Consider the following 23,150-nt stretch of genomic DNA (forward strand, 5'->3'; position numbering starts at 1 on the left):
TGTAGCTAAACACTTTATGCCATTGAGAGAATACCCAGCATTTTACAGTTAGGCCTTTCCCCCATAAGCAACCACTTGAAGGTACTTTCTTTCCTTTGACTATCCTCAATGACTATGCATTTCCCTACTTTTGTGGAGTCCTGCCTGCATTCTTGCAGTTGGCCTCAAACTAAAGTGGGAGTGACACTTGTTGCAGCAGGCGAGACACGTGCAGGAGTTAACTGTGATTTTCATTTAAGCATCATTACTTACCTACTGAGTGTGGCTTCCCTTTTAAAGTGTCCCATTGGAAACTTACTTTAGGTTTGGGGTTGCGATCTTTGGGAACATGGTAAACAAACTCCTCCAGCAGCTCAATAGGCCCCTTTTCAACCATAGGCACTGGTGCAGTTTGGAGCTGGCTGCTAAAATACAGATCCAGGTGGTACAGCAGTTCTTTAGCTGCATTCAGAGCATCCCGACGGACAAGGGAATGCCTAATATCACTCATCGTGGACCTGTAAAATGAAACGCAAATTAGTTGAGAACCATAAATCAATTAGCTATCTAGCTCAAGAAGATAGAAAACAAGCCGCAAAATGCTGAATACCACAATCAACTAGGAGGCAGCACACTGTACACACATTCCTGAACCGCTAATGAGCGGCACTGTCATAGAAGCATGCAGGACAGGTACCATCACAGAGGGAGACATCAGGTTATCACAATAGGTAGGAGTCAGTGTGAAGAAAACGAAGAACAGGAAAGGTGCACAAATGTAGACAAGCATACAAGAAAACATTCAAAGCAACGTCAGCAATCAGGAACATCCTACTGCTTCCCCGCCTCCCCCCTCACCGGCCCCCCCCCCCAAAAAAAGGAAATTTAGCATATGAGAGATGCCCATCTCCAACACTCGGGTCGTCAGACACAGCACGCGGAAAACTCACGTTTAAGATTAGCGTCAGCACTGTATTAAGAAACAGTACAACATAATTGTGAGCTGCATAACACTCATTTAATAATGACTACACATTTCTGAACAGGGAGCAACATATTCCAGATATTGTCCTCAGACATGTTTTATGTCCACTGGATAACCGTCACGACACACGTGTAGTATGAATTACATAGCTCCTTACCGAACAGAGCCTGCTTCTTGTGACGGCCGCATTTGAAAGGTTAAGTGCCAAACGCTGTATAGAGGACAATAAAACAGATGAATACACAGTAGTGCCAGGGACAACAAGAAGACCAAAGAGAATGATATACAATTAAAGAACATCATAACAGAGAAGGTGGCTTTGCACGTCCATTCTGACAGAAGCCCTTACTGTGCTATTGGGCAGGAACAAGTCAGAGAAAAAAACGTTCTTTCGATAGTTTTATTAAAACAAACAATTAAGAGCGGATAACATGACCTAATGTAAAGCAGTAAGTGTGGTTAGAACATACATAACATCACTTGGCAACATATAAAATAATGGCTATGAATACCATTTGATTGGCTAACAGTCTGGCTTGTAACGCCCCTTCACATGAATGGGAAATAGACCACGACCGACTGAAAATCCTGTCTTTTAAAGGGCCAATTAAACTTGGCAGCTTTTCATTGTTCACTGAAGTTTGTACGTGATCTATGAAATAGAGTGAACTTGAGACCCGAATATTTTAATATGTGCCTTAAAAAAAATAGTTGCATGTAGGGACAAGCCGAGATGAGTTTGCTTGTGGGCCTGTGCAATGTTACTTGAAACTGGACACTATATGGAACCAAAACGGACTTGCATTTTACTCCCTGTTGAGATTTGAAGAGTAAATCCAAACTCAAGAGAGTAAACATGAGTTTTCATCTTTGCAAGGGAGCAAAAGGTGTTGGACATCCATCCAATTTGTGCATAAAGTTAAACGTTTGGCAAATACTAGAAACAATATAGTCGCATTTCATGTTATCTGGCTTCAAATAATGTATTACACTTGTGGAAAATGCTCTCTAACGCAATAACGTGTACGTGTATACAGCTGCATCTTCATGACATTAGGACACATGACCTCTTAAGAATTTACTATAGCTACAGAACCATATACCAATTAGTTGGTATTCATAAATAACCCCCCTTTCTCTACCAACATCAGTACTACGCCTTTCCCTTTTGACTGTTGCTGCCTTTTTACTTATGTTTCAGGGCCTCTTCATCATGTTTTAGTTCTACCCTTCATGTTGCTACTGCTTCCCTGTCTCCCACTTTGTTGCTCTACCTCTCACTACTGAATGTTTCCATGCTTCTTGTTGTGGTCTCTTGCTCTGTATCGCTCTGCATATCCTGTCTCGGAATACTATTATTACTGTTTCTCTCTTTGGTCTTGCTGTCTCCATTGATGTAACTCCAATGCCTCTCGCGCATGTAAATTCCTGTGTTTTCTCACACATTCTTTTACTCTGGCTCTTCCTCCTTTCCATTACGTTCTCTGTTCGGTCTGCCCCAGCTTCTGTCATGGAATTCCCCCCTTCTCACCTGAGAGCGATCCTTGCGGGATTTCTTGGGCTGTGTCTTCTTACGCATGGACCTGGTCTTGTATAAGCCCGCGCGAGCTTCTTCTGGCTCCAGCGTGCGTTCAGAGTTCCGGGATTCAGATACTCCGGGGATCCAGGAAACGAAGAAGGTGCGCAAGCACGGCACACGGGTCCAGGAAGCAAGGAAGAGGGGTAAGGGAATAGAATTAGAAGGTCCAGGAACCAGGATAACAGTTCTGCGAACTATGGAGCACACGTCTAGTCGCTACTTGCAATAGCATTGAGATGCGCAGGGGCGTGGTCTATTTGTAGATAAGCTACGTCCAACATCAAGACCGAGGAAGGCGTTTCACGTTAGACGGCCATGTTGGAAGTACCAAGGAGTGCAAGCCCTGTTGTGATAAGGACCATGAAGTCCAAAAGGGGCGCGTACTGTGGGTCATGACAGCATTCCTCCTCCGAAAACCTGTTCCACCAGGTTTGCCTGGGTGTATGAGATGGTATCTTCTGAGACATCGAGGGGTATTCAGATTAGAAATTGGTTCCCAGGTTCTTTCACTAGGAGGATATCCTTTCCATTCAACCAAGAATTGATGCTGACCCCGTTTATACATGGAGTCGCATATTCGGGACACTTCATATTCCAGTTGGTCGGCCACCACCACAGGAGTGGGTCTGCAGGATTTCCGGGAGGATCGGATGTAGGGTTTTAATAAAGAAGTGTGAAAAACTGGGTGAATTTTCTTACAGGAGTCTGGTAGCTTGTGCCGGTATGAGTCTGAATTTATGATTTCCTTGATGGGAAATGGACCATAGTACCGGGGGCCAATTTGTTTGGCCGTAAATGTTGGGGTAGTTGTAACGCTCACCTGATTCCCGTAGAGGCGCCGGTCTTGACTGGGCGTATACCGTATCTTCAAAGGTGATGTGTAACACACGGCTGGTTCTTTGGGCTGGACCTCTGTGCACTGCATGTCTGGCTTGAAGGGTAAGATGTCTTAGGTAAGTGAACGCCGTGCTCTCCATCTGCCTCGAGGCAGGGTGCTGTAACCAGTTTCTTCACTGGATAAGGGGAGCAGGCCTCTTGACTTCAGAGGACTGCTGTCCGTCGTTTACTGCACGAACGGTAAGTTTCGAGTAATTCTAATGTCTTTAAAGTCTTTAGTAATGATGTCTCTTGTTTTGCAGGGTTCCGGCGATGGCGGATGGCGGGCTGAAGTGAGTTGAAGATGGAGCCCGTGTGATGAATAGAAGCGCTTGGAAGCACGTAAGTAAGCGCTTGTTGCCTGCTTCACGATGCGCTCCAACTGTCTTTTTATTTTGCAGGTACAAGTTCGGGGCGGCTGCAGGGTGCCGGAATACCCACTGGGTTAGATGTGGAAAGGAGTAATGGCACGTGAGTATTAAAGTTCCCCAATGTCTTTAAACGCACCTTGTTTTGTCTTTCAGATGCGGGATGCAGCGCCGAAGGCCTCCGGAGCGTGCGAAGAGTTGGTAAGCTTTTGTCTTTCAGATGCCGGAATGCAGTGTGAAGACCTCCGGAGCGCACAAAGAGTAGGTAAGCCTTTGTCTTTCAGATGCCGGAATGCAGCGCGAGGCGTTGGTGACAGCCGATGGACCAGGTAAGTGAAGAGCTGTCACTGAAGACCGTAATGCTAACCTGTTCTTTCTTGTCTTTATAGGTGTTGCTGAAGACTGGATTCAGAATGGTAAGCCTTTTTCCTTAGGCCCAGGATCAGATGCAGAAGACACGATGAGCGTTCTGCTGCTGAGGATGCAGAATAACGCAAAGCAAGATTCATCCATCGGGTGTGGTTTGAATAGCCTCCTGTAGTGCTTAGGTGTCTCCTTCCACAGCCACGCCTAGGTAAGAAAAGAGTTCCTGCTTTCCAGAAGAGTTCCAGTGTTCTGAATCTAGGGAGTGGCTCCTGCCCCACCCAACAGGAAAAGTAGTTCCAAACAGAAGAGGATCAGAGACTCAACTGGCAGCAAGTAAGCAGCATGGTCTGCTGCAGGTAAGTCCACCCAAGCATTATGAGCCCGGCGCTTCCAGCGCTGGGACTGGGCATATTTATGAGCCTGGTGCCACTGGCGCCAGGACTGGGTCCAAAAGGTCCCAATTGGGACTGGTTGGCACTCGGAACCTGGGTTATGGATCTGCTTCCAAGGGAGTTGGGAAAACCCTGACCTTTTGGAAGCAGAGATCATGACAGTAGTAGTTTCGAGGACAACCAGACTTGATCACCAACTACATAAGAAGGCCCTGGTTTTCTTTTGGTATCCGCATATCGCTTAGTATGTATTCTGGCCTTCTCTAAGTGTTCTTTGGCTTCCTTGTGTAGGTTGATGAGTGTTTCAATCCAGGAGTCTATGGTAGGTACTGGTGTGGGATGTGGAAGAACAGAGGGTAAAACTGATGGATGGAATCCTTGACCGCAATAAAAGGGGCTGGTCTTAACTGTAGAGTGATCGTCATTGTTGTAGGCGAATTCAGCCACGGGCATTAGGAGCGACCAGTCATCCTGCACCTTGGTGGCAAAACAACGAAGGTATTGTTCCAGGGTCTGGTTTACACATTCCGTAGCTCCGTTGGTTTGTGGATAATAACCTGATGAGAGAGCGCGTTGGATTCCTAGAATGCGACAGAGATGTTTCCAGAATTGTGAGACGTATTGGGGTCCTCGGTCTGATATGATCTTGGAAGGAAGTCCATGAAGGCGGAAAATGTGTTCCAGGAAGATCCCAGCGAGTTCTGATGAGGATGGTAGTTTATACAGGGGTGTAAAATGAGCCATATGAGTGAACATGTCAATGGTGACCATGATAGTCGTGTATCCCCTGGAAGGTGGCAATTCCACAATGAAGTCTGTAGCGATGAATTCCCATGGCCTTGTTGGTAGTGTAGGTTGCAGTAGGAGACCCGCCGGTCTCTTGTTATCGTGTTTGTTTTGACTACAGATAGAACAGGCTCAGATGTACAGTTGTATGTCAGTCTTCATTCTAGGCCACCAAAATTGTCTTTGTATAAAACGGAGGGTGTTGGTGATGCCACGATGTACGGAGTGAAGGGTATTGTGGCAGAGGTTTATTATCCTTTGTTGTAATTTCTGTGTGGGGATAACTATAGCATTATCCTTGAATAAATATCCGTCCTTGGTTCTCAGAATCCATTGATTCTTCCTTGAAATATCCTTCCAGAGCTCAGAGGATTGGGTTTGCATCCGAACTTCTTCCAGAAGACTGACTGCTTGAGCTACAAAAATCGTGGGGGGAAACATCTTAGGATAGGCCCGATCTTCAATAGTTTCGTAGTCAGGATGTCGAGATAAGGCGTCAGCAATTATGTTTTATGATCCAGGGACATGACTGATGTGGAACTGGTACTGGGCAAAGAAGAAGGCCCAACGGGCCTGACGACTGTTCCTACACTCCAAGGATTGTAGAACTTGAAGATTTCGATAGTCCGTGCGGACCTGGACAGGATGTCTAGCTCCCAGGAGTAGATTCGCCATTCTGTGAAGGCTTGGCGGATGGCTAACAGTTCCTTTTCCAAGACGGAATAATGTGTCTCTCTGGGAGTCAGAGTTTGTGAAAGGTAAGCAATGGGGTTTTCCAATTTGTCCTCAAATTCTTGCTTCAACACTGCTCCTATTGCGTAGTTAGAGGCATCAGAAAAGGTGGGTATGAACTTCTGGTAGAAATTGGCAAGCCCCAGGAAGGATTGAACTTGTTTCACGGAAGTGGGAGCCGGCCAAGATAGTATGGCTTTTACCTTCAAATGATCCATACCAATTCCTTCTGGGCTAAGGACAAATCCTAGGTAATGAACAGAAGTAACGTGAAACAGGCATTTCTCAGGTTTGGCTAGGAGTCTGTGTTCATATAGTCGTTGTAAGACTGCCTTTACATGCTCTTCATGCTTTAGAAGGTCCTTGGAGTAGATCAAGATATCGTCCAGCTAGACGATGACAAAGAGGAACAGCATGTCAGAGAACACCCTATACATGAAACGTTGAAAGACTGCGGGGGCATTAGCAAGTCCAAAGGGCATGACTAGATATTCGAAGTGTCCAAAGGGTGTTCTAAAGGCTGTTTTGCATTCGTCTCCTTCCCTGATACGAATCATATGATAGGCACCCCTGAGATCCAGTTTCGTGAAGATTACAGCTCCTCTCACCGCTTCCAGGATATCCGAGATAAAGGGTAAGGGGTAACGGTCCTTGAGGGTGCATCGATTTAATCCACGATAATTGAGGCAAGGTCTAAGTTCCTTGGTGTCCTTCTTGGGAACAAAGAACAACGAGGCTCCAGCTGGGGATCTCGATGGTCTTATGGTGCCATTTTCAAGGTTGGTATCCAAGTATTCTCGGAGGGCCTTTTTTTAAGGTTCGGATAGGATGTACATCCTCCCAAAGGGAATCACTGCTGAAGGCTCTGGGTCTATGGCGGAGTCTTCAGGTCTGTGAGGGGGTAGAGCCTGAACTATGGCAGTTGAAAACACATCAGCATAACCCCGATAGGCCTTTGGGACCTGTATGATATTGGAAACCATGAGTGGTACTTGCTGATCTATTGATGGTTCTTTGGACGGTGTCAAGGAGTAATCCAGGAATAGACAGTGAGACATACAAAACTCAGAGCCGAGAAACAAGGATCCTGCTGCCCAGTTGATATAAGGATTATGTTTCTGTAACCAGGGCATACCCAGTACCATGGGGTAATGAGCCGACTTAATGATGTCAAATCTGATCACCTCTGGGTGATGGTTTATTGAAAGCTGGATCTCTTTAGTCTGCAGGCTTATGGGTCCTGAAGTGAGGGGTCTTCCATCGATGTCTTCCACCGGTTGCATGGTACTTCGTGTCTCGTATGGAATGTGGTGACTAAAAACCCAATCTTGATCAATGAATACTCCCATAGCTCCGCGGTCTACCAGGGCCAAAATGGAGTAGGTTTTATTCTTGGATGGTGATAGGAAGGCTTGTAAAATCACTAAGCTGTTTTGTCCAGAAGAGTTCAAGGATGGAATAGACAGCTTCAGCCCTTTGTTGTCCTGTGTCTCCTAGGTTTGTAATTGCTGTTCCTCTCCTTTTTATTTGTAATTTGGCATAGCAATAATAAGTGATACAATCTAAAAAGGCATTTTCCATCTATAATTATAGTTCAGTTTGAAATTTAGGGGGTGGTTCCTTTTAAATGTATGCAAACTTGATTTTGGAAATAAGGCTGGAAATTGCAGATTTTGAGTTTCCCCATCAGTAAATGTTAATGTTAAAGGACATTTGTACCGCGCACTATCACCACCGGAGTGGTATCTTGGCGCTCTGGTGGCTCTGAAAGAGGAGGAGAGGTTGAGTTAGTGGGAGGAAGCAGGACAGGTGCAAGAGAGCAGTGATGTGCTGTTGGCAACCTCAGCCGGGTGGGTCCGTTGGCTGGGTCTGGGGTGTTTGCGGCCGGTAGTCGTCGTGTACTGTTGTGCAAGGCTAGGTGTGTTTTTTGTTTTGTTGTTGCAATGTAGTGAAGTTTGTGCGGTTTGTTGTGCTGTAGGTTTTGGTTGTGTTTGGTTTGGAGTTTGAGAGGTGTATGCAGAAAGGGAAATTGTTAGTAGGGTTGGTTAGTTTGCGTCTCTATCCTGAATTGAAGTGCTTGGCTTTTTTAGTCTCCCCTGTTGTGGCTCTGTCCAGATCTAGGTCTGACTGGCATACAGGTTCCTTACTCCTCTAGCCCCCGCCTTTAGCATGCTCTCTCATAGCTCCCCTTATCTTCCATTCATACTCCTGTGGCCATTGCACCTGCCAATGACAACCTCTCAGGTAGTGGGGTGATTGCCAATATCTCGAGAATTCCACACCAGCGTGGTACCTGGCAGTGATTAAGTGAGGGCGTGCAAGAGTTTTGGTGGGATTGTCTGGGGTAGTTGACTCAGTCTCCGTGCATGCCGCCTGTGTTCCAGTCTATCCAGTGTCATCCGTCCAGGTGCCGTGGGCATTGCTCTCTGCGGTCAGGGATGTCCGTGTCTTTTCGGTTTAGTCATCCTTTTTTTCCAGTTTCAGTTTCTTGGTTTAGTCTGTGGTGTTGTAGAGCCAGGTTTTTAGTGATTTCCTGAATTTTAGGTGGTCTTCAGTGTTTCTTATTTCTTTTGGGATGTTGTTCCAGGTTTTTGCGGCTAAGTGTTAGAAGGAGGTGCCTCCGAGTCTTTTCTTATGGTATGGTTCGAGTTCCAGGCAGATTTTGTTGCTTGATCGGAGGGGTCTCGCTGGTTTGTAGACTGTTATTTTCTTTCGTAGGAATTCTGCTCCTTGTCCGCCGATTGCTCTGTGCGTTATGCACATTGTTTTGAAGGTGAGGCGATGTTTTATTGGGAGCCAGTGTAGTGTTTTTAGGGCTGGAGTGATGTGGTCTCTTCTGCATAGTTTGAGGAGTAGTCTTGCTGCTGCATTTGGATCTGTTGCAGTTTCTTCAGGAGGTATTCTGGTATTCCGAGGTAGAGGCTGTTTGCATAGTCGATTTTAGACATGATTAGGGGGACGATAGCAAGTGATTTGTGCGTGAAGGAGAGGAAAGGTAGAATTCTCCTTGCCGTGTGGAGGAGGAAAAAGCATTTCTTCACTGTTGCATTTATTTGTGGTTCCAGGGTTAGGTTGTTGTCCATTAGACAGATGTTTTACTACCTTCGACAGTGTTGGTGCGTTTCCCATTTCCAAAGGCCATGGGATGGTGGTTTCGTTCTCTTGGTCTTTGGATACAATCATGATTTCTGTCTTTCCTGGGTTGATTTTCAGGTTGTTGGCATCCATCCAGTTGAAGACTTCTTTTAGACAGTCGGTTAGGGTTGAATGGTCGGCATTGGTGTCTTTGATTTTGTAGATGATCTGAGTGTCATCTGCGTAGTTGTAACATGTAATTTATTTTTTGAAGATTCCGATGACCGGAGTCTGATAGATGTTGAAATATAGTGGAGATAGTGAGGATCTTTGTGGTACTCCGCACTCGTGGAGTGGATTTGAAAGGTTTTATCCATATGGTTTCTGTTCTGTCTGCTAGGAATGATTTGGTCCAGCGTAGTGCTGTGTCTGTTATGCCTAGTCTTAGCCTAGTCCTAGTCTAGTCTTTTGGTCAGGGTGTCATGGCTAACTGTGTCAAAGGCTGTGGACAGGTCGAGCAGAATAAGGGCTGAGGTAGTGTTTAAGTCTGCATTAGTTTTAAGGTCGTCCCAGATGGATAGTAGTGCTGTTTCCGTTCCTCTCGCTGGTCTGAAACCGATTTGAGCTTGGTCCAGCAGGTGGTGTTTTTCTACGTGTTCTTGTGTTAGTTTATATACGTAGGTTTCTAGAAGTTTCACTGGGTAGGGGATGTTAGAGATCGGCCTGTAGTTGGAAAGGTCATCTACGTCACCACTTGTGTTTTTTAAGAGTGGCTTGATGTATGCTGATTTGAAGATTTTCGGTAAAGTCCCTGTTGATAGTGATAGATTTAGAAGGTTTCTGTAGTGTTCTGCTGGCGATCCTTGCGCGAGGATTGATTTGAAGATGTCTGGGGGACATGGGTCTATGGGTGAACCCGCTTTCTTGCTTTGTTTAACCAGCATTGCGAATGCCTCTGCTGATATTTCAGGAAAGCTTCAGAGTGTGTGTTGAGGTTCCGAGTTGGGTTCGTTGGGTTGCATGTTGTGGTTGGTTGGTCTCTTTTGAATGGTTTGACGGATGTCGTTGATTTTTTTTTGTTGAAGTGATCTGCCAGGTCATTGCATAGTTTTTCTGACGGGGTTGGGGTGTTGTCGCAGCCTTGTGGGTTTCTCATTTCTTCAATGATGCTAAACATTTCTTTTTGTGTGCTGGTGGCATGGTTGATTCTGTCATCGTAATGTCTTTTCTTTGCCTTTTGAATTTCCTTCTTGTATGCACGGATTTGTTTCTGGTACAGTGTTTCTTTCCCTGGGTTGTATTCTTTCCTCCATTCCAATTCCATCTTTCTGTTTTCCTTTTTCATGTCGTTTAATAGTTGGGTGAACCATTTTGCCATTGCTCTTTTCTTTGATGGGGTGAACGGTTTTTCTGGGGCGATCTTGTCTATTGGATCTGCGATCCATTTGTGCAGTATCTCTGCTTTTCCGTCTAGGTCGGCTAGCTCCAGTTCTGTAGTTGAGGGTTTCGTTAATTCCAGTTGTTCTAATAGGTTGCTTTCTTTGACGTGTTTCCAGTTTCTTTTGGTGGTGGTTGTGAGTTTCGGATGTTGGATGTAGGCGTGGGTAGGCAGAGTGATCACGAATGGGATGATGAGATGGTCGCTCCATAGTATTTGTATCGGAGGTGCTGTGGTGGTTTTTCTTTGGCGAAAATTGCATCTAGGGTGTGTCCTGCCGAGTGTGTTGCTCCTTTGACTAGTTGTCGTAGTTTCATGGTGCCGAGTTGTTCAATTAGTGAGTTTTGGGAGTTGGCGTGGCTGTCTTCAAACCAGATGTTGAAGTCCTCCAGGATGATTAGGTGTTTGTGGTTGATGGCTAAATTGGTGATGGCTTCTATTAAGTTATCGACGAATGTTGCATCATATGTTGGCGGTCTGTATACCAGGATGAATGTGATGTTGGTTTTTGGGCTCGCTGTTAGGCGTATTACCATGGTTTTGCAGTTGAGGTTGTTGAGTGGTTCGTCAATGTTTATTTTCAGGTGTTCTTTGAATGCTATAGCAATGCCTCCTCCTTTTTTGTTTTTTCTGTTTATTTGTAGGCATTTGAAGTCGGTCGGAAGGCAGCTTTGGAGTGGGTCGTCCAGCCATGTTTCGGTGATGAACAGGATGTCAATGCCGTTGTCATTGAGTAGGTCGAAGATCTCTGTTGAGTGTTTTGACATGGATCTTGCGTTTATTAGATTGCAGTGAAGTTTGGAGGTATTGTTTGGTTTGGGTTTTGTCGAGGTAGTCTTCCGGTCGGTGTTGAGGTTTCCTTCTTGGTCGGCCACTTGTTGGGCTGTGGGGTTCGGGGTGTCGGCGTCTTCGAAGAGTTCTTCTAGGTTTTGTCTTGGGTTTGTGTTTTCATCGGGTTAGTCTTCCAGGAGTTGTGGTTGTTGATTGGGAGTTCCTCTTGCTTTGGTGATGTAGCGGGTTACTGGGTCGGTCGTCTTTCTTCTACTTGCTTGTGTTAGGTTGATTGATGTTGCTGTTTCTAATGTTGGGTTGGATTGCTGTGTTGGCCAGTTGTCTGCGAGGTACGGAGTTAGGTAGAGGGATTTTTCTTTTCTCTCCGAGTTCCTTCGGTTTGTGTTCCTGCCTGTGGGGGTCCAGTCTATGGTTGTTCTAGGTTGCTGTTCTGGTGTGTTTGTTCCTTCATCTCTTCGTCTTTTTCTTGGAATTGGTCATTTGCGTGGCATTGTAGGATTGAGAGTTGTTTAATCTTTGTTTGGTGATGTCTAGTTGGTCCTGCTTTGATCTGGTTGTTTTGTGGTCTTGTGGTGTAGTGGCTGGTGAGGGGTTGTCTGCTACTAGTTTGGGCTCCGTCTGTGGGTGGTACTCCGGCCGGAGTTGAGGACTCGTTCAGTCGCCGTCCTAGGAGGGGAAGAGGGGTGGTAAGGTTTATTAAGTTGGGTGTTATCGGTGGCTCTCTTTACTGTCCCTCTCCCTAAGCGCGGTTCACTGTGGTGAGCCGGCTGTGTGGATTGGGAAGGGTATCTTCTGGTTGGAGGGTGGCTTAGACGGGCGTAGCTTGGGCTTTCGCCTTGTGATACGAGAGGCCCTAGTCAGAGTGACCCACCACCGTAATTCGCTGGTGGTTTCTGTCTCACTTGAGAGTTTGCTAAATGTGCGAGTGAGCTAGATTTGAGATATCTGTGTAGTGGGAGAGAGGCTTATCAAATTTGAGACACCTGTATAGTTGGGGAGAGGTCTATCAATGCAGCCTGGAGATCACACACTGCAATTTGGGCAAAGAAGCCCTGCTAAGTTTGAGATACCTGTATAGTGGGAGAGAGGCCTAATAATGCAGTTTGGGGATCACACAGTGCAATTTGGGCATAGAGGCCCTGCTAAGTTTGAGACACCTGTACAGTGGGAGAGAGGCCAAACAATGCAGTTTGGAGATTATACAATGCAATTCAGGCACAGAGGCCCTGCTAAGTTTGAGACACCTGTGTAGTGGGAGAGAGGGCTAACTATGCAGTTTGGAAATCACACAATGCAATTCGGGCACAGAGGCCCTGCTAAGTTTGAGACACATGTATAGTGGGAGAGAGGCCTAACAATGCAGTTTGGAGATCACATAATGCAATTTGGGCAGAGAGGCCCTGCTAGGTTTGAGGCACATGTTTAGTGGGAGAGAGAGGCCTAACAATGCAGTTTGGAGATCACACAATGCAATTCGGGCACAGAGGCCCTGCTAAGTTTGAGACACCTATATAGTGGGAGAGAGGCCTAACAATGTATTTTGAGATCACACAATGCAATTGGGCACAGAGGCCCTGCTATCAATGCAGTTTGGGATCACACACTGCAATTCGGGCACAGAGGCCCTGCTAAGTTTGAGACACCTATATAGTGGGAGAGAGGCCCAACAAAGCAGTTTGGAGATCACACAATGCAATTTGGGCACAGAGGCCCTGCTAAGTTTGAGACACCTGTATAGTGGGAGGGAGGCCTATCCATGCAGTTTGGGATCACACAATGCAATTTGGGCACAGAGGCCCTGCCATCAATGCAGTTTGGAGGTCACACAATGCAATTTGGGCACAGAGGCCTTGCTATCAATGCAGTTTGGAGGTCACACAATGCAATTTGGGCACAGAGGCCCTGCTATCAATGCCGTTTGGGATCACACAATGCAATTTGGGCACAGAAGCCCTGCTATCAATGCAGTTTGGAGGTCACACAATGCAATTTGGGCACAGAGGCCCTGCTATCAATGTAGTTTGGAGGTCACACAATGCAATTTGGGCACAGAGGGCTTGCTATCAATGCAGTTTGGAGGTCACACAATGCAATTTGGGCACAGAGGCCCTGCTATCAATGCCGTTTGGAGGTCACACAATGCAATTTGGGCACAGAGGCCCTGCTATCAATGCAGTTTGGAGGTCACACAATGCAATTTGGGCACAGAGGCCCTGCTATCAATGCCGTTTGGGATCACACAATGCAATTTGGGCACAGAGGCCCTGCTATCAATGCAGTTTGGAGGTCACACAATGCAATTTGGGCACGGAGGCCCTGCCATCAATGCAGTTTGGAGGTCACACAATGCGATTTGGGCACAGAGGCCCTGCTATCAATGCCGTTTGGGATCACACAATGCAATTCGGGCACAGAGGCCCTGCTATCAATGCAGTTTGGAGGTCACACAATGCAATTTGGGCACGGAGGCCCTGCTATCAATGCAGTTTGGAGGTCACACAATGGAATTTGGGCACAGAGGCCCTGCCATCAATGCAGTTTGAGGCAATGGGCGGTGATTACATTGATCGACATTGGCTTTGCCTAGTGGTCAGGTATCTGGGGTAGAGTTGTATCTCTACCCAACCCAAGCCACCCTACCTTACGGGTCATTGTGGTTGCTGTTGATGGCTGGTCACTGGCTTCCCCTGCGGACACCTGCTGACACTTCCTGGAGCCGCCTCTGTTGGAGCCGCCCTTGGCCTTGGGCCCTTAGCCGCAGGGCTGCACGGGCAGGAGGGCTGCACTGGGAGAGTCGGCTATGAACTAAATGGGGTAACAATCGGGGAGCAGGGAGGGCTGGAAGGCGGGCTTAGGGGCGGGAAACACAGAAGGGAGGCGAACTGGGGAGCGGGGCTGATGGGGCTGCACATGGGCCTGGGGGGGCCTCTGGCCTGGTGGGGGGGATGAAATCAGAGGCCTAGAAGATCAGACTCACCGGCAAGCTTCCTTTCAGATGCTGAACCTGTTTCCATGCGAATGCTTTACCTGCACTGAATGCCAAGTATGGCAGCACTGTTGGAATGCGAGTTCTGAACCATCAAACATTTACCTCTGGAAAGCAAAGTCAGTTGTGCTACAATTCAAACCATCTCCATCTTAAACACATATCACTGCCTGCAGATGCATGAGCTCACCGACCAAGTTTGGAACTCTCTGGTGAAACATTGGTCTGTGTGGCAGATTTATCAACCCACTGAACTACATTTCCTGACAGGCTTGGCCAGGAAACTAAGGCTTGTAGGGTTGGGGCATCGGCAGTCCCATGCATGTCTTACCTGACATAATTGCCTCGTCCGAAGCTCCATGCCCCCTTCAATGAACTATCCTACACATGAAGGAGATTTATAAAAGGTAGTAGAGATTTGGCAGTGTCACACAATAGTCAGACATAGGAGAATCAGAAGTTAAGAAAAGCGCAATAGTGAGAGCAGGATGGCTTAAAGCCTACCACAGCAATGCATTTGTTATCACACTGCCCACCATGGTGCATACTGCCGCCTCAGGGGAATGGAGGGGAGAGCTTAAGGACTGTTTCTCTTCAGTGCTTTAGCTACATACTGAAACTGCAAACACATGTTGGTAATCATTACAATAGCACTGTGGAAAGATTCAGGTACTGTTCCAATACATAGCAGTCCTGCTAAGAAAGCTGGTTATGATGCCATTAATTGTGCTTTAGCCCTGCTGTGAATAGTTTATGTTGCCCCATATGGCAGCTACGCTGCGCAGTAGGGTACTGTGCTTAAATATATAGCAGAGCTGCTGATAAGTACAGTCAACCTTACTAAAAATATATACAGCAATGTTGGAAAGTGTTGATCTGGTCTCATTTAAAAAAATAATAGCTAGTCCTGATGGGGTATGCACTGCTAATGCCCCATTAAAATTATATAAAAAAAGTCCATCAAAGAATTGCTGGTAGATTTTATCCCTCTCCATCTGTATGAATTGTACCAGCTCAGTGCAGTGGACGGTGGGGTAGTAAAAGTAATGTTCAGCCCACGCTTCCAGACGTTTCTTGCTCGCTTGCTGTAACTAACAAGTGAATGTGCCTTTTCATGCATGCACTTGTGAGAAACCAGAAGGTGTCTCACCCGCTAGTCCCTGCAGATCCCTCTCTCAGGTGGCCAGGGCACGGCCATCGCCTTTGGATGCAAACCCTGCGGGTGGACCAGTGCGGGAGGATCACCTGGGTGATGGGTCTTCGGGGAGTGGGAGACCGGATGGCGAGACGCGTTATCCCTCCCCTACAACACCTTTACCCCATGCTAATGCTACCAGGTAGGATACTTGGGAACCTTGCCCCCCACCGCCCCCACAGACAGGTCACTCTGGGGGAAAACAGACTCACACCCGAGCAGTGTATTGAACATGTCTCATTACTGTGGTCAGGCGAGGTCAGCCAATTATTGACAATCACTCAAATCTGATTTCCATTAGACTTCCCCCACACGGATAAAAGGCAGAGCATGAAAGCACACTCTGAGCGAGGCAAAGCACATGCAGGTATAGCAGTTTCAAGTCGGCAGCAGAACGAAGGGACAAAGACGGCAAACCAAGAGGGTTTGTAAACAGGGAATTACCCTTGACCTTTTTGGCAAGACGCTGTTACTTTTAAAAAAATCTTCGCGGCAGAAAGCTTAAGGCCAGGAAACCAGACTGAAAAATCCTGCATTGTGTGTCGGAGATACCAAAGGTCCTCCCGTGTAACTGACCAAGGTCGGGGAGGAGCAGCAGCAGCCACCATGGTATCGTCCTTGGCTCCAAGAACAAAGAAGTGCCAGAAAGAGCAACACAGCCGGCGAGTTGGGGAGACAAATGCAAGACGGGTCTGTGTTGAAGTCAAGGTTGCATACGGCAGCATTGTATAACGAGTGCTGGAACAAACATTGTTAAACGCGAGTAAGCTAAACTGCTGATGAATGTAACTTGAGAAGGAAAGATGCAATCCCGTTGACAGAGTGGTCCGGCACCATGGATGTTCTCAATCGAAGGTCTCTGTAAGGTATCTCGACAAGAGAAATGAAAGTAGAAGATTGATGAGAATAATTGTGTGAAGGTAAGGGTAAGCAAAGTGGTCCTGCAACGGTTTAAGCAAAACCCATCGCACATTCGAAAGTCTTCAATTTTGATAGCGAGGATCTGAGCCCGAATGAGGGAGACCAAGTGTGAACATTGTGATAGAAAGGGGGTCTCAGCCTGAAGAGGGAGACCCATGAAGAACATTGAAAGTGAGAACTTGTGCATGTGAAAATACTGACAGGAATAGAACTTTGTTACGACAGACCCTCTGCAGTAAGAGACTATTACTGGAAAAGAGGCTTTGCCAGAAGGCCCTGATGTCTAAACTGTATCCTCGTGGCCGAGAAGCCCGAGTGTGTGCGAAACTCTAACATGCCGCTTTGCCCCATGCTGAAAAAGTGGGGAAGGGAGGCCAACTGCTCAACCATCCTGACATATTATTTCTTGAACACTTTTCTTTTTGCTTACCCCATTGTGCCACACCCTTTTGTATTTAGAAGTAAGTATAGGCAATAGGTTTATTAGTATAGGCCCTTTTATTTGACAGGAGAATTGACTAGGACTACATTATTTGATGGTCGTAGCTTGCTCCCATCCTTAGCTTTAGGTTTAGATCAGTGTTTGACCAAATAAACACCCTTGAACTGTGACCAGTTGTGTCTGTCTTCACTGTTTGATACCATGCCTTCCTTAGAACTCACACACAGGCGCACACATGCAAACACTTGCAATCATTTAAAACTATAGAAAACATATCTACTAATTTAAAATCAAAAGCCTTTTGTAATGAGAAATGCCAAACAGCTGCTTGCTCAGAGGCCCTCATAAAACCAAAACACATCAAAAACCTCAAGCCATTAAATCCCATTGATCTGCTTGATAGATGATATACAAGTCATTTATAACACGCCTGTACACAAGTGTTTCTAGGCGCGACAAGACAACGGAGGGAACAGAGGGAGGACAAGACAAACGATCTTACCAGGCCTTGTGTCATTCAGTTTGTGCAAGTGCGAGAGCGAAAAAAGTGCAAGCAGAAAGGGAGGGATGAGTGCAAGGGAGAGAAGACGGGAAACACGGCAGCAATTCTATGAGTAAATGCAGCCAGGGCAGTGCGGCTCTGGGCAGTGCAAGGAGTTAAGGGACAGCAGGGTTACAAACACAGAACCTAAGTGCATGGTAGGCCCGGAGGCAGTGCAACAGTGACTGATCAAGAAAGAGCCTGGTACCCAGTGGGACTCTGAGGGCACACAAACAACCAGTTGGTACAGCAGAAAGGTAGGTTAGGAAGGGAGGGAGTGAGAAAAAAAAAGAAGAGAATAGGAAAGTGTAGCTGCTTCCGGAACTTTAGGTGGACCGGCTCAAGTTGAGAGTGGCAGCGAGGCCATTCTAGAAAGAGGCACAGAGATCTACCCCACTCTCTGCCTGGAGAAGCATCAGACCCATAGAGAGTTGGAGGTAGCTGAACAAAGGGCTCGAGAAAGAAGATATTTTGGAAGAGATTTAGATGTAGTGCTGGCCCCGGCCCCAGAAAGACATGTGGACAATGCAAAGGGTCTTTAACTTGATCCTTGCAGCCGCAGGGAGTCACTGGAGAGATTTCAAGGCTGGATAGATACCGTCCCTGGGCTTGAGGCTAAGGATATGTCTCGTTGTCCTGTTCTGGATTAGCTGCAGAGGGCGGATAGTAGAGGAAGGCAGATTGCGAAAGAGGCTGTTGCAGTAGTCCAGCCTAGAGAGAACCAGGGCTCTGAAGACCGTGAGCGTCTGGGGGAAAGTGAGAAAGGGAAGACTCCCTTTGAGGAGGTGCAGCTGATATTGGGACTTCTTGGCGATGACAGTTGTGAGGAGAGAAAGTGAGTAGAGTCGAAGATGAGACCAATGTTTTTTGCCTCACAGGAAGGTGAAGGAAGAGGGCCCAAGGCAGGAGGGCAGACAGAGAGGGAAAGCAGGAGCTGGGGTCCCAATGAGAAGGATCTCCGTCCTACTGCCATTACGTCAGAGATTGCTGGAGGTGCACCAACCCTGAATCGCGGATTGACAGTCAGGAATGGGTGAGAGAGGAGAGGAGGCTGAGGGGAGCCTGAAGTAAAGCCGAGTGACAACCACATAACACTGAAAGTTAGATCAGGTTGGCCAAAGGGCCAATGGATAAAGAGAAAACATAGCATGAAATGCCAATGCAAATCACTAGTAAACTTGAAAAAATGATACTCCAGCAGAGCGACCTCTATTAAAACCAATGAAAACAGCGGCGATAAACACAAAAATGAAGCCCTTGCTAGAACACACTTGTACACCCCCTCCTACACTGTTAGGCAAGATTGTATGCAGTACCCTTTGGGTGCACTAAAACAACCCTGACCTCCTGGCAATAGGAACCCAACCTTTTGTATAAGTCCATACTACACAGGTTGGTAGTGTGGTCGAGGAGCCAGGCTTATCTCAAGAGGGGACAATGTGAGCTGTAGGGGAGTTACACAGAGATTCACAGTGACAAGTATCCAAATAAACTCTTACACACAAGGTTTCTTGATTAAACAATTATTAATTTAACAGTTAGTTACAGTAAGCCTTCTTCAGAAGGAGGCAATGTAAAGCAACACAAAAATATACACTCTTAGTTTTCTAAATCAGCAAATACCCATTTGGTATGGCATACAGACTTTTCCTACACCCTCAGGTGACTTCAATAGTTAGAGTGCTGTAGACATTAATTAGATCACTGTTGCATTTATAATATTCTTGAGGCGTGTCAAAGAAAAGAGAGGTCAGAATAAAACAAGTATTCACACAGTTATTCTTAAGCAGGTAAGTACTTTCGAAATATGCCCCCAATGCAAAGTCAGTTAACACTTTCCTGGAAGGAAGGCAAAACACGTAAGCAGAAGAGTGAAAAGTCATTCAGGAAGCCAGGCCAGCCAATGTTAAGTTAGCACAAGTCAAAGTGAGCTGAAGCACTTCTTGCAGGTAAGTAGAAAGTCTTTCACAAGGTTTAAGAAGTCTTTGTAGAATAGAAGAAATCAAAGTAGGGCCACAAGTGGATTAGGCTTGGGAGGAAAAGAAGCTGTTAGCAACTCTACAGAGGCAACCAAGACTTCCAAACAGGACAAGCAAGGTGGCACAACAAGAGGCAAGTTCTCTCAGGATTTATAGTACCTTCAGGTTGGAGCAAAGTGCAGCAGATGGCTCCTGTTCCTGTGTAGCACTGCAGATCCTGGTGTTCCTGGGCCTCAGTCGGTGGGGCAGGAGGACAGACTTCTGGGGACTCCTGCACTACAACGGGACGGTCACCGCTCACAACCGGCAATCTTCAAACAAGTAGCACTTCAGTGTTTCAGTTCCTCGCATCTACAGCAAATAGTTCCTGGCTGTCGAGATGGGCTTTCCTTGCACTTGGGTCCAACACTCTGTTGAGGGGGCTCAGGCTCGGTCAGTCCTGCTTCCTGGGAGTCCGTAGGATCTCCCTGGAGCTCTTGGCCACCATAAAAGCAACGCACACGATCTGGTGTTCCTCTCCCTGGCGATTCGGTTCCAGCAGCGACTGCTGTGGAATTTCAACCAGTTCCGAGCGGATGTCCAGATGGCTTACTTTGGAGTTGATTGGTCCCACCAACTCAAAGGGAGAAGTCGCTCTTGCAAGAGCTTCTCTGTCGATACGAATTTGGAGTTTCAGCAGAGCAGCAGGGCTTCACCGGCCAAACTAACAGTCCAGGAGTTGCAGCAGGAGTACTCTTCAAGTTCTTCTTCGTATTCCTTCACCCAGTGGTCGACTCTGCCTTCCAAGCCAAAAAGCCTCGTCTTTTATGCAGGTTTCTCCCATTTATTCCAGCGTCACCCAGCAGGGTGGTTGTCCTTGCCAGACAGCCAGACGGCCAATCACCTAAGAGGGCATTCCTGTCTCCTAAAAGATTAAGCACAGGGAGTTTCAGGCACCTCCCTCGATTCCTGCCCCCTCCAGACACCCTGGAGCCAGAGGTGGGCTTCATTCTAGTATCCTGTTAAGGATTTCTGAACTCTGACCTAACCTGGTGGGCAGAGGTTCAGAAGGCCAGCCTAGTTTCTTGGAACAGGGTAGCCTCCTGGACAAGTCAGACCAATCAAGGTAGCAATGGCGGCGGTCAAGACTAGGTGTCAGGAGGGGGGAGGGTGACTGAAAGACCTCAATGAGCACACAGAGCAAAAGGACACTTACAAATCAGTCCCAGACAGGTGTATATATAATCAAAAATATAAACACATGTATTACAAGGCCTTTGGAACTTCAACACAGTAGGAAAATCACAGCAATACTATCAAACCAACACAATCCTATCAATACACATATATACAAGACCAATGGGATCTGATGGATGAATTGCACCAATGGGTCCACAACCTAGACAGTGAAGGAAACAGGCAGCGCAAATACTCTTCAGACCCTTCTGCATCAAATACTAGTCTAACTGAAAGGCAGTCCAGTCCCTAAAATGAGGGGAGCCTAATGCTCAAATGTACTTGCAAGCTTTACGCACATGTTACTTCAAATGGGCAATGTAGAGTCTTTTGTAGGCACTGTAGCAGCTCAGGAAGGCGGGTGAGGCGATGCAGGATAGGTTCCCATCATTCGAGGAGGGCTTCCACTTGAGGGCAGAGTCGATTCCAAGAGTTGGGGATAATTCGGTAGTTCGCACTAGCAGTGGAAAGGAGAGGGGCCCCCAGAGGCACTTGTGCGTAAAAATGGATGGAGGCAGTAGGGGCCACCGGTTAGGGTTATGATTACTCACCGACCCCTGGCGCACTATGGACCAAACTTCGGCCGTCAAGTCCAATTCGGTTGCAGGTTCAAGTGCAGCAATTTGACGGCTCTGCGGCTTTCAGAGGCAAAGAAACAGCGATTATTCCCAAATGGGACAGTGGCAATTTCTCCGCTCCTGGTGGATGGATCAGGCCAGTTTCACTGCAGCAGGCTTCAGGGGCAAGAGGGTCACAAATGCAGCGCACCTGCAAAGTTTGTTACCAAGGCTGGGCGACATGCTAACCACATATGCTCCGGTTCTGGCACACTCATCTCACTTCAGACCTGGGAACGCCAAGTGTACAAACTTTGGTGTGAGGGTGCCGTGAACACAGAGCTAGCAATATACCAAGTTACAAGGGCCTCCTCGAAAACGGCAGCGGTATCAGGGCAAAGGGTCTGCGTAAGCTGGTCAGCCCACTGGTTGGCCCAGGGACACTTCCGAGAAGGCTTACTTGCAGGTTTTGATGAAGGTCCCGAGAATAGTTGGTCCCACTATTATAATGGGTCAAAGAGTCTTCGAAGACATTCTAGGATGGCCAGATGCAGATGGGTCCCACGGGACGACAGCAGGCTCAGGGTGCAAAACCTTCCAGCGGGTCACCAGCGGTTCCTCAACTCGAGATCGACATGGTATGGGTGTTTGAGGCCTTCTCTTATCCAGAATCTCCTTTGCGCCAAAATGAAGAGGACCCAATGGGAGATCGGCTCACATACAGGCATACCATACCTTGACCAATCACAGACCACAGTGGTCACAGGCATTCACAGCACTCAAGACAATGGCAACCAGGATGTGTATTGGAACCAGACGTTACAGCCCACATCCTGGAGGCAAACTAGGCATGCAGAAGCCTGCGAATGCTTGGCTTTTCAGGGGGGAATGCATGCCCAAATAAGGACTGACCCGGGTAGGCTCGACCTGGGGAAGGGGAAGGGGCAAGATTGCCAAAGGACAGGACAGAGAATCTCGTGGCATGGCCATTTTGGAGCCAGGCCACCTATTTGTGCCAAAGGCAGAAATAGCGGTTTACCTGGTAGGAAAGGGTTAAAAAGATACGAAATTATAAACTGCCACCGGCCCTGTCTGTGACATCTCCTAAATAATCCCTCCAGAGTATTTAGGGCCTTTGGAAATTACCCAAGTGTACTGTACTGGAAGGTACATTGTACACTTTTTACATGTTGCAGAAAAGTTGCAACATTGGAAAGGACTAAGGGAAACAAAGTCTCCCAGTACTGACTGTCTTAAGTACATGTCAGTTTCCCCATAAGAAGTGAGTGAAAAGCCTAGAGGAGCACAGACTTCTGCTGTGCTCTTCTGGCAAAGTCAGACTATGGTGTGCAAAATCAGCAAAAAGTTGGGGGGGGTGGTACACAACTGGAGGGGAAATTACCCATAAAATGGAAATATTTCCTAACAAATCCTGGCAAAAGCAAAATGAATAATGGGACCAAACCTGGTTTGGCGCGCACAGTAAATCTCAAGAAGGACCTTTCCACAAAGAAAATTGCGAAAAAAGAAGATTGGGGCCATTTTGACAAAACCACTGCAACCAGTCATTCATCGAGGAAAGGGTAACCTAAAATTGTTACATGATATGTTAGACAAAGGGGATACTAAGTGACCCCTCCAGCACCCTATTGTAAGATAGTGTGTGCTGGGTCTAGAGAGTTACAAATGTAAGTAAAGTCAATTTCACTTTACTGCTCTTGGAAACAGTAGTTTATCCAGAAAAAGGTATTTATACCTTTGGGAAATCTGAAAGACTTCCCAGTGTCACTGCACTGAAGGTGCTGTGTGACAATGTAAAAGATGCCTATGGAGTTTGTCAGACTCCACAAGCAAAAGAAATATAGTTCAAAATCACATTAAAATACATGAGAGAGTGGGAAAAAAAGGGTCTCACTCTCTCCAGGTTAAAAATGTAAGTCCCCAAA

General features: G+C 46.9%; 1 protein-coding gene across 1 annotated transcript in view; it reads right to left on the minus strand.

Moving 5' to 3' along the window:
• Positions 1-23,150, minus strand: part of INTS15 (integrator complex subunit 15) — a 237,612-nt gene that overhangs the window by 151,714 nt on the left and 62,748 nt on the right. Inside the window, exons 2-3 of the mRNA XM_069646812.1 lie at positions 1,122-1,175; positions 299-497 (exon numbers count right to left, since the gene is read on the minus strand). Coding sequence (XP_069502913.1) covers positions 299-497; positions 1,122-1,175 — 253 coding nt within the window. The remainder of the gene's footprint in view (positions 1-298; positions 498-1,121; positions 1,176-23,150) is intronic.

This window comes from Ambystoma mexicanum, chromosome 2q, assembly GCF_040938575.1.
Source record: "Ambystoma mexicanum isolate Mex_15411 chromosome 2q, UKY_AmexF1_1, whole genome shotgun sequence".
Taxonomy (NCBI): domain Eukaryota; kingdom Metazoa; phylum Chordata; class Amphibia; order Caudata; family Ambystomatidae; genus Ambystoma; species Ambystoma mexicanum.